General features: G+C 39.7%; 1 protein-coding gene across 1 annotated transcript; it reads left to right on the top strand.

The window, feature by feature from the left end:
• Positions 1–3675: 3675 nt before the first annotated feature.
• Positions 3676–5268, top strand: LOC135088370 (Krueppel-like factor 16). The gene is made up of 2 exons (XM_063983221.1): positions 3676–3920; positions 4166–5268. Exons 1-2 carry the CDS (start codon positions 3852–3854, stop codon positions 5117–5119), a joined length of 1023 nt encoding a protein of 340 aa, XP_063839291.1. The 5' UTR covers positions 3676–3851; the 3' UTR covers positions 5120–5268.
• Positions 5269–12422: the final 7154 nt, after the last annotated feature.

The raw sequence follows: 12422 nt of genomic DNA, 5'->3' as shown, positions 1-12422 counted from the left end.
GTCGATGGCCGCGCGAAAAAAAAAAGACGCCACTTTCCATACAAAATCTGGCATTGCCATTTATCTATTGAGAAATAAATATTCAAACACATGTCGTATGTGTGTGAAAATTAAGGAAAATAATCCGACTGAAAAGTTTAAAATACTACAAAACAAAACAAAATAATTAATCATTTACTCATAATTTGACATACAAGTTGACCTACCTGAACGTGTTTACCTGGCAGGTTCATTAAAAGGATAATATTATTAAAAAATAAACGCGAAACTCAAAACAAACGACTCTACTTCAATGTTGACGATCGATCGACGATGAGTAACCGCTACGTCACACGCGGAGGCGCGGGCGCATCGTAGTACACACCGCACACAGACGCGCGGGTTCAATGTACGTGACGCATGTATGGCGCACGTGATAGAGGGAAGCGGGAAGCTGAGCGGGTGGAGTGAGCGTGGTTAGGGTCTGAAAATAGAAACAAAGGCATGATTAACTATGGTTTTATTTTACCATAGTAAGGTTTTAGTTTATTTTACCATAATAATAACGTGTACCAGATTATGCCTAGGGTACCTCTCGTTTTCATCACTGCTACTCCTGTGTGGCCAGGATCTAGCTTGATCAATAAAAATCCAACCAATGAAGGTCAAGCAAGATGGGGAATATTTATTGTATACCAGAGTTATTCACTATACAATCAACTTGACTTATAGACTTTTCCTTTAAATTGGGTGAAGTTATAGCTGTGGTTATAGGTACAACATAAATTACTGTCTTGAAAATCTTTATGTTGTTTTTTTTTTCTTTGATCTTTTAGTCTTATAAAAAATAATGCGTCATTCATAAACATTATTAAATCATGAATAGTAAACAACTTCAAACATTATCATTAATTTGTATAAATGAAATTTTATCACTTATTGAAATCATCTTCCCAAAAATGTTTCTGCTTACCAAAAACGCTTCCGCTTACCCCACCGCTGCCGCTTATGCCTCGCACCAGCGGCGATCACGCCTCGGTCTCGTGCTCACTTTCCCGCCGCGCTGCGTTACTCATCGACACACTTCGGGTGACTGTATGCACGCTCGAGTCGAGAGGTGTGGACACGAAAGTGACTCTTACAACTATGTTCGCACATTTTAATCATTATTATAGGTTGATTTTTAGTTTTATTTGTTTATTTTTAGAATTTGAGGATATTCTTTATTCGATCGGTGAAGGTCGCGGGAGGTGCCTGGATGCGAGCGGCGCAGGACCGGTCTTTGTGGAAATTCTTGGGGGAGGCCTTTGTCCAGCAGTAGACGTATTTCGGCTAAAACGAACGAACGAGGATATTCTTATGATTTCCTTTACATATTATTATTATTATGTCAATATATAATTTCTTTCCACTTTGAGCACAGATAGATACACGCTCGAGAGGTATGTGGAGTCAATACTGACTATTACAACTATGTTTGCGATTTTAATCATTATTATGAGGCTAGTTGAGGATTTTTTATGACTGCCTTTACGTCTGGTCTAACGTCTTACAGGCTATAGGAACTGAGTCTACATATTATACATTTCTTCACACAACGGGCGACTGTTATGCACTCGAGAGGTGTGTTGTTGACTCTAAAGTGACTCTTACAACTATGTTTGCACATTTCAATCATTAATAAGATGTTGTTTTGAAGCAGTTGAGGATATATAGAAAGATTAAACTGCTCTTGACACCAAAACAAAAGAAAGAAATAAGTACACAAAAGAAACGTCACAATTTAGGCAGACTTATTACTATGAAGCTTTTTTATTGTCTGGTCTAATGTCTACAGAATAATAGCGAGTATTCAATGAAGAAAAACTTACCTAATTCTTTTATACGAGGTGCTAGAAAAATCTCGTTCAAGGTTCGGTTATTTCCATTCGTTTATCATATTTGTAAGGTAGGCAATCTGTTTAACAACGTAATATTGATTTAATTGTTTTTGTGTTTATAACGTATCGCTTCACAGTCACGGAGCCATTAATGATAAGTATTCAGAAACGTCTTTATTTCGAAATGGAACTTTGTAAGAAAAACATGAGTGTCCTGTGTTCAACTAACAAAATATAAATAAATAAATACTTTTACTCTACTTGTAAAGAATAAACGAGAAGTTTTGAGTATTACTGACTCTACATTTATAGGTCGAGACGACACAAACAATTATAATAAACAAGGCTTAAGGTCAACAACAAAAATATAAATTAATAGTTACGAGTACTTCTACTATTATATCTGTGCTTCTACTTTACTTCTAAAGAATGTGTGTTCGATATTTTGATTTTCGATCAATTGTTATTCGATATGGCGGAGGTAACCCGTCGAGACTCGATACTACCAACAAAAGCACGTTATATAAGGATTCATCCAACATTACTTACTTAGTACTCCTAGTATTGTAACAATGACAAAAATACTGCTAAATACTCTCAAAGAATTTACGAGAACTTTTGAGTATTACCGACTCTACATTAATATGTCGAGAGCGACCAAACAAGCACGCTAAATAAGGTGTGAACGCTCGACTGAGGTCAGTTCGCGAATACATTAACTTAACAGCACGTCTTTTATTTTGCAACCTACAAAATAGCACACAGCACATCACACTTCACATTTTTGATGCAAAATGTGCCCTATTACAAGCAGATAAGGTACCACAGTGTGAAGCTTGATGAGCTGTCGTTCACGTGCATTTTGCATAACCTTACGTGGCTCTGTAACTGTGGCTCATTGTAGTGACCAAGTATAATGTTAATAATGTTTATTGAAATTCACTTATTTTTCAAAGGAAAGTTTCAGGGGTTTTTCATGTTCATTGCTACGTTTCTTCGACATTCTTGTGCGTGTTTGTTTACCTCAGAGAAAATGTGAACGCAAAACGTGTTTACGAACTCTTTGAGTGGAAATAAAATAATAATTAGATAAAGGAAAAATACGAAAGACCTGTCTTGTTTTATAATGTATCTGCGTCACTATCAACCTGGTAGGTACGTAAATCCATAATTTTACTTAAAGTTATAGGTAAATATTGATCGGTATCGTTGTCTGTCTGATGTAAAAGCGAAAGGGGATTACAATACCTACGTCTTTTATTATTGTGAAATGTAGAGTCCTTAGGCATTGAGTCTAGTGCATTTGTTTTTAAGCTATGTAACCTTTTCAGCTCAAGCTTACCTAACACTTCTAAGTTCTATTTCTATATCAAAAAGTTAGTAGGGCCCTACTACCTTTTCCAAACATTATACAAACAACATTAAAACCACTCACACATCACTTCATGACGCGAAAATAATCAGGTGCAATCTAATCAGGACAAGGCTGCCACGACAAGTGACAACTGACAAGTTTGTTGTGACTCTTCCACCAGTCCCCAACTGGTCTACTCAAAGGTCATCGACACACTGTCAAAATAGTAAAGCCGCTTGCAGACGAATGTCATCGATTGCTCGGCGTGCAGCGAGCGAGCGCGACCTTGCGCGCCCGCGCCCCTGCGACGTCACCGGGGGCGCGCCGCTGACGTCACGCCGGCCTCGCCGTCAGCCGCCGAGCACGTGAACACCACGCGCCGGCACGCGCTGGCTGCGTGATCAGGCGCGCGCCATTGGCCCGCGCGGCCGCGCCGCCCGCCGCCATTGGCCGCCGCGCCGCCCGCGCCCCGCGCCCACACATGCTTCGTGCCTCGAAGACCCGCGAAGCGGTTTATTCGGCTGCCGATCGCTGACCGAAGTGCACGGCTCCAACCCGCGGAGACGCGAACCCACAACAACAAGTTTTGTGAATTAAACAAGAAAGTTTTTTAGTTGAATGTTAATTTTGTAATCATAATGTCTACTCTTCTCGAAGTTTGCGGTCCTCTCTCACCGCCATCGACCCCTCCGTTAATGGAAAACAAAGTGAGTGTCGTCGACTTTTGTTTGTTTTTAAAATCGTAACTTTGGAAAAACTTTTGGAAATTAAATATTAGTTAATTTTAGCAGTCCCCTGATTAATTTTAGTGCAACAAAAATTCGGGAACGGATTTTACCGTGCCGTTTGTGCAATCGAAAGTCCGGTAAGAGCGCGGCGCGCGATCACGCAGCGCGCGCGTGCTCACCAGCCAGCGACCGTTCACTTACGTGCATCTGTCTTTGTCCCACAGGTCGAGTTACCTCTGAAGAAGGCTGCAGTGAAGCGCGCCCGGGAGTCGCCGCCGCTCGGGCTGGTGACTCCTCAGGCGTCGGACTCCGAGGGCGAGGAGGAGGTGGCCAAGCGCCAGCGCTGCGAGCTGGCGCGCCTGCTGCTCAGCACGCCGCCGCCGGAGCCCTGCGGCCGGCCCTCCGTCATCATGCGCGCGCACAAGGACGGCACCTGCAGCCCCGAGCCGCTGCCGCCGCCGCCGCCCGACATGAACATCCTGAAAACCCTCAAATTCAAAATGAACCGCGGCCACTCCTACTCGCAAGTGAAATACATGGCCAGCCAGGCGCAAGCGAAAACACCGGAACGCGTGCCCCCCGCGAGCCCGCCGACGCCGCCGTTGACCTGCGACGTGCCCTCACCCCAAGCCGAGGAGGCGCGAGTGCCCTCGCCTCACGCGGAGTGCCAGCCTAAGCCGCAGCCGCGGGACGAGCAGCGCGTGCCTCAGGTCCCTCTGGCGGCGGCACCAGGCTGGGTGCCGCTGGCGCCGCGCCCTTCGCCCGCCGTCATAGTGCCCAGTGCGCTGCTGCCCACCACTGCGCTGTGGCTGGTGGCCCCCGCGCCCGCCGCGAGACGCCGCCTATACGAGTGCTCATATCCAGGATGCGGCAAGAATTACTTCAAGTCTTCCCACCTCAAGGCGCACGCGCGCACGCACACCGGCGAGCGGCCCTTCAGGTGCGCGTGGGAGGGGTGCGAGCGGCGCTTCTCGCGCTCGGACGAGCTGTCGCGCCACAAGCGCACGCACACGGGCGAGAAGAAGTTCGAGTGCGGCGTGTGCCGGCGCCGCTTCATGCGCTCCGACCACCTGGCCAAGCACGTCAAGCGCCACGCCAAGGAGCGCGCGCCCGCGCCCGTGCTGCGCCTGCTGCCGTCGCCGCCGGTGGTGCTGCCGGTGCAATCCATCGCGCACTAAACGCGCGACCCCCGACTGTGATTCAGATCTCAAGATCGTTATAGCTCTACTCATCTTTAAGACTGTCCTATCTTACTACTTAAGTAGTATACTAGTGTTAAGCCATTATGTTATGCTAAGAAGCAAATTAAAAAAGAGATTTATTACTACTTTGTTGTTTGATTTGTCACTGGTATCACATTCTCACTACACCACCGTAATCACAAATAGACACATAACTATTTCACTTGGCACACCTACTGACTGGTTAGAAACAATAAGGGGAATACCCCCAACACTAGCTCACACTGAACACTAGAAGGGTTGGAATTGGTACTGGTGGGAACCCTGCCAGGGTCGAGGTCTGCAGACCAGCGTGGAGCCGGCAGGCAGCCGCCGGCGACTGGCGGGCACCCGCTGCGCTGCCCGCGCTCGCCGCACGCTGATAACGCCTATTGCTACGAAATGCTCTTATCGTCACCCGTTATCGCTACGCTGAAAGCGTTTAAGACGTTATTCTAAGTCACTGAAGCAAAAACTTAGTTACAAGCTTCATACATCAACCATTCCACATAACTTTAGAACCTCTATTTTAGTACCTTTCAAGTCATTCTAAGTTACCGTTTTGACCTTATTTCCATTACATAAGTTTAAGTTCTCCAAATACCAAAATAAACGCTGAAGTCGGTTGAATTCTAGCAGAATTTGTCGCTAAAATATTTACAAAAATAGAAGCTTCTAGTCGAATTTCTAGGTTAATGCTATTCTAGATAACATTTCCTTCCCAATCGATAGTCTGCAGTTTAATTTTACCAGCCACCGTGACAGCAGCGACGGAATTTCTTTGATTTTAAAGGTCACGAATAATAAAATGGCCTGATCTAAATGGAGACTTCTATTCTCCAATTGATTGCATCAGAATTTTTATAGAAAAAAATAAAGCCAAACATAAGGAACTATGTGGTAGTTCGTACTTAAAGTCATGTTTTTTTACATCTCTGTAATCAACGATAAAGTTGTTTTGACTCTACATTCTTTCCTTGTTGCCACACAAGATTCCCAAAAAAAATTAATTAGATAATTTAACAGCTCATTGGCTAATGAACTATTGCACCACCAAACTATAATTTTGCTGTGCACAGCTTTTTTGTGTACACACGTAGTGTGACGTGCAGCGACCACGCCTAGCACACACGGGCGGGCCGCCCGCCACGGGCCCGTCACACGCGTGGCACGTCGCGGCGTCGTGACCGCTACGTCACGCGCTGAAAAACTTTCGTGCGATAACGCCGTTCATGTTTAAATTGGGATTCGAACGCATTCGAATTTTGAAGGCCAAAGAATTCGAATTTTCAAGACCATTTTTTTTATTCAATTACAACCTGCCAGTAACAATAGTTTTTCGCAACTTTTTTTTTGTTATGCAACTTTTTTAATGCATTTGCATTAGACTAAGAGCTAGTGAACGCCAGACTTACGTCATTTTATAAAAGCTGAAAGTTTGTCAGCGTATGCTCCCAATATAGGATATAATGTTGGTGAATTATGAAGTTTGGGTCGTGGTGGCTTTGGGAGCTACCCTAAAAAAACTGTCTGGCAAGGAGTTGGAACTGTCAAAACTGTCTGGCTGTTGGGGAAAATACTTCTAATTATTGCCCAAATATTATACATAAAAATCAGATTTAATGGTATAACATTGGTAGAATTACAGTCTATTGAATATACAGAAAAAGTCACCGTAAAAGTTAGATTTACGTTACACTATAAAATCTGATTTTTATGTATAATACTTGGGCAATTACTAGAAGTATTTTCCCCAAAAGCCAGACAGTTTTGACAGTTCCAACTCCTTGCCAGACAGTTTTTTTAGGGTAGCTCCCAAAGCCACCACGACCCAAACTCCATAATTTACCAACATTATATCCTATATTGGGAGCATACGCTGACAAACTTTCAGCTTTTATAAAATGACGTAGGTCTGGCGTTCACTAGCTCTTAGTCTACATCCTTAAACTTAGATAATTTTGTTTCAAAAAGGTTTTATAATTTTAAATTTTCTTAACATTGGCGAACTGTGAGCTTTGTAAATAATTTTTCACAGTTATTGTGACTGTTCATTTATGTAACTTATAACCATTAAGTAATGAAGAACAATGAGAAATAAATAAAATTAAGCGCTATCTGCCTCGATCGATGTCCCCACGTAAATCTCCCTTGAGAATTGTTGAAATACGTGACCCCACCCTCGTATTTCAATTAGTTGGGTTAGGTTAGTAATAATTTTCTCGGGTTCAATATCAACCGAGCGGTTGGGGTTTCTTTATTACCATAAATAATATACCAATAATATTTAGTAAAAATCTAAAAAAATGTTGTATGATTTAGAACATAGATATATTTTTTTCTTTTGAGTCAAATTAATCTTAACTGAACCAAACCCTTAACCTCACAGTTAAGACACAGCGTGCGACATTGTGAATAATAATTATTTCATCATATAATTGTAGCGATTGTTATTATTGTGAAATCAATAAGCGGAAGAGATGTGTTGCTATGTGCCAGTTCAACGATAAATATTTTATAGCAACAATAAACTAACTCAAACGCCTATATTATTCTTCTCTACCTTGATCACACCTTTTTGGCCAAGACAAGGCAAGATCAAAACCGCAATCTGCAATAAACCGTATTATTTACGAGTTAAGGTCTGCAAAACAATGCACAAACAACACAAGGACGCTAATAGACAATAGTTACTAGAAGTAAACCAGTACTGTCCAAGGTCATTTAGCAAATAGCTACTCTCGTTAACAGGCTATAAAGCACAAACTTGATGCGTGTTTTAACTGTGTTATGTGGTTGCGGTTCGTGAATGACAGAAAAACAAATGTTGATAATGTAGAGTCTGTATTTCCCACCGTATATAATATAGTACTAGCTTTTGCCCACGGATTCGCCCGCACGAATTTCTGTCTGTCACGGAAATATATTCCCTCCGCGTGTCCCTCTTTCAATAACCGGGGTAAAAATTACCCTATTTTTCCCTGACCCTGCATCTGTTCAGTGGTTTAACCGTGAAACCGTCTGTCACCACAGACACAGTAACTTTCGTATTTAGTACGATTTTCTTATACAAACAAAACTTTTTGGTAATGTCATAGGGCGGTTTATTTCTACAATATTCATATAATATTGCATAATTCTACAACCATATAAAATTTAACTTTATTATTGGATGTCGTTCCAAATCTTATCAAAACGGTTAGTTAGAGATTATGCTATTTGGGCATAAAGTTTCTTTACTGATAAGGTACTTGATACAAATAAGGCCTACGTTCTAATAAGGCCTATACATCAGAAAACACAGATAAATAAATCCTACCGGGATAATACTTCAAGGACACGTACCTATATGCCCTATAACCCAGTAGAGAGCAAAAGCGTCCCGATCCACGATCCCAGCACCAATTGGCACGCGTTCTTCTAAGGTGGTGGGTGATTTCGTGCTCCCTTATAAAAATCCGGCGATTTCAACTTAAGTTTTTGGTAAAAATGATGCCGTTTTAGATAAAGCTTTTCTTAGTAATCGTTTCTAAATATTTCTTACTAGCTAAAAATAACCTTAATTTGTACTACTGGCTATAGATGCATTGTTTGTAAATTTTTAAAGACAACAAGAGCGAGATGTCTAATAAGGCCTAGGCCTTATTTCAGCATGGTAGGCCATATTAGATACTTATGTCAACACCTGATTACGGACAAATTCATTAAACTAAATGAGTCAAAGAGTAATAAAATATTTATTTAATAAGAATGTTACTAACAACACAGAAAAGAAAAAGAAAACAGTGTCAAAAAACATAACAAAACCTGTAAAAAAAACAAACAAAATACAAAACCAATAAAAAATAAGAAAAAAAAGCCGTATGTATAAATCTAAAGGAAAGGAGAATAAACTGTGGTATTATCATGCCTGTCTCGAAGACCAAGTAGCAGATATGCGACCATAAAGGACTGCTTTAGGTGGTATCACAAAGATTGTGTAGGAGTTCGCAAAGATGATTCAGAAGCCTTTTTATGCCCTGGTTCTAACAAAAAATTAGATCTCATTTTGTTTACAAAAATTCAAGACTAAATGATGTTCCTAAACTGATTTATTTGAAAGGTTTTATGTGTAGGCCTTATTCGAACACGGTGTTTTAATAAGCCCTATGCAAAAAAATAATATTGTTTGTTTTTGATATTTTTTTTGATAATATATGTAAGGAATCATTACTTTGTTACTATGAATATTTAATTTTATCTATAATTTATGTATAATTCTTAATAAGTGGAATTTAAGTTTATCTAGAGATGCACAGTATATTTCTGTTTACTTGGTATGTAAAATTTTGATAACGCAAACAAATCGACGTGTTTAATGTTATGAGACCGCATTTTGTTTAATACAATCACAATTTTAAGGTCTAGAGGCATTTAAATCACGTAGGCCTTATTCCGTGTAGGTGATTTAATAAAGCCAAAATCAGAGGTTTCGTAATTTGCTTATTTTGAATAGATTTAGTTAAAAATTGTGTTATTTTTTGTAATATTGCTAAAATTAAAGGATGGAAGAAGTTAATTAACCTTGATTTTGTTGATTGGCGTTAATATTTATTGAAATATAAGCATTTAAAGTTAGGTAGGCCTTATTTGTATCAAGTACCTTAATTCAGATATACAAATCGTGTGTCCACAGATAGGACGGTGTGAATTCAAACAAAGCAAAGATAAAAAAATAAAGATATCTCTACGTTTGATAAAAATGATAACTATAGATGTTTTGAATACACTATAGCGAAAAATTATCATTTCGCTATCGCATGCAGTTAAAACATTATCTCATTGCAAACTATGTTTAAAGTTCTTAACGAGTGCGAATTTACACATCTTTTAAATGAGTAAATATGTAAGTAAGTATTCCTGCTAAAAATAACTGCATTTCGATCGTTTTACTTTAAAAGTCTCTAATTTTAAGAACGTAAGATTGAGTTTAACCCCCTAACTAATAAAAAGTTACACACGAGTTGAACAGTAGTTCGATAAACTGTCAGTTTCTGTCATTTCCACTAAACAGCACTATAAGCAAGTGTTCAACGCACGTGTAACCCGTGTAATTAAGTAGGTAAGATTATAATTAATAACAAACACCGTAATGAGACTGATGTTATTCTGGCATTTAAACTGGTTCCAGGTAACCAACTCACTCGTAAACTGTAGGTAATAATTAACTTGTACATGCCATTAAATTAACTAAATTGAAACATGAAATAAAATAACCGAAATCTGTGTCACTTATTTCAGCTTATTAATCTTCTCATATCTCAAAGGAGGCATATCCTAATTTTGGAGCCAAATATTCTGCAATACACCTGCATTTTTAATATAACCTGCACTGAATTTTAGCAAGTATTTTGTCAGGAGTATGTACTTATTATACTTTTAGTGACCTACTAATAAAGTCTATGTAATCCTGTCAAAATACCAGGAAAAACATGGCGTCGCGACGCGACGAGCAGGCCTCACAACCGCGGTTTCAGTGCACCGCGACCCAATCGGTCGGGCCTCAGTCGACTTTCGCGCCATTTTCCATGTCAATCGCCATTTTTCATGGTTAATTCATGACTTATAGTGAACACAGTCATATTTAGAATGTATGAATGTAAAGGTGTAAATCTATTGCCCATGTCTTCAGTAAATGCTGTGGCAGACACTTAATTCTTAAAATTTTTAGTTATAATATTTCATTTCTTGTTCCTATGCATCTTTGTTAATTATTGTTTGTCTTAATAAAATAAAAATAATGTTACACGTTACGTTTTTAAAGAACTTATTTTGTTTTACAACTTGAGGTGTAAAACTTGAATCGATTAATTGAAGGAAAATTCACAGCTTTGACGATCAATAGTCATTAGTTAATGAAGGCAATTAGGTACGACGAACTAATAACCCAACATTGTGTGATTAGATCACGTCAACCATTTCATAGTTTTACCTAGAACCCTAGACTAGCTGTTTGTGTCATTACCAACAATAGGTTTATATTGACATTTTATGTCTACGACCTTACAAATACAATAAACTGAGAACATCAGCTGTCAATGTTATGAATTTATGTAAAACACCACACCAAGCCTGTCAACATCATCCTTATGAGGTCATTTTAGTCTTCAATGCAAAACATGACTCTCTGCAATTTACCATAGGCGAATAGGGGAGGGTTTGGGGGATTTATGCCCGTTTTCACCATCAATCCTTAATTTCTAAGTGACCCCTAGAGTAACACATAACAGGAATTTTATTTTTAAATAGGTCACTTAAAAATTAGGTACCTATTGGTGTTGAAAACGGGCATAGGAACACGAAACCTATTTCCGCCAACTATTTTAGACTGGCTACATCAACTTCGGATGATAAATATCGACTCAAATAGAGTTTGAACTGTCTCTGTGCCACACAAACATGTTTGTCCACAGTATCACCTAAATAAATAGGTACCTATTACCCGACTGCGCCAGAAGCAAGGTTATTTATTTATGTGGTACAGATACGTCAACTAAACACTGTGACATTTAATGCCTTTGTAATAGATTTTGCGATTTTGCAAAGAAAGTGATGTGGCAGAGGGTGGAAACATTGTAAACAATATTAATCTTTAATATCTAGTATTTGTTTACAAAATGGCATTTTTATTGGAACGTACCAATTAAGTATTATACAATGCCTTTTGTGTTGTCGCAGAGACGGAGGCGCGGCGATCATCAGTCTTACCAAAATCGGTGTCTAATCTACGTCTCGAATAATACCGAACTAGTCGACGATTGCCAACTGAGATTAAATGCAAAAAAGTACAGTCAACGTCAAATAGTTCATGCCTGATACCCAAACCAGGCCTGTTCATCTCCGCGAGTTTACATCGAAAACAAAACACGCACGATGGCCCACCTACAGGATACCATTCGACAAGGCCTCACATACGAGCGAACATTGACTTACGCACGCGTATTCTTGTATATGATGGAAGAATATAAAGAAAATGGTGTACCTACTAAATACTGTGCAGTATTTAACTGCCTAAATAATAATAAAAACACAGAATGTACTTTTTTAAGTTGCCTCAAGACACTGAGAGGTAAATAAGTAGTTAATATTATTCATGATAATTCATGCTAAATCATGTATTTCCTCCGTCATTTTCCGCAGTTTGGCACCTCACGTCACATCATTTTACCGAAGTCAGCCCTATAGCTTCGGCGCAGTGCCGATCACTGACGTTTGTCAACAA

The sequence above is a fragment of the Ostrinia nubilalis genome, chromosome 3 (genome assembly GCF_963855985.1).
Source record: "Ostrinia nubilalis chromosome 3, ilOstNubi1.1, whole genome shotgun sequence".
In the NCBI taxonomy this organism is placed as follows: domain Eukaryota; kingdom Metazoa; phylum Arthropoda; class Insecta; order Lepidoptera; family Crambidae; genus Ostrinia; species Ostrinia nubilalis.
Note: the sequence above shows the minus strand (reverse complement) of the source record. Positions and strands in the feature narration are given on the sequence as shown.

Bases quoted from the DNA above. Each gene is read 5' to 3' on its own strand.
- LOC135088370 (XM_063983221.1), top strand. From the start codon at position 3,852: ATGTCTACTCTTCTCGAAGTTTGCGGTCCTCTCTCACCGCCATCGACC. The intron at 3,921-4,165 runs GTGAGTGTCGTC...TTTGTCCCACAG, and splicing joins CTCCGTTAATGGAAAACAAA to GTCGAGTTACCTCTGAAGAA.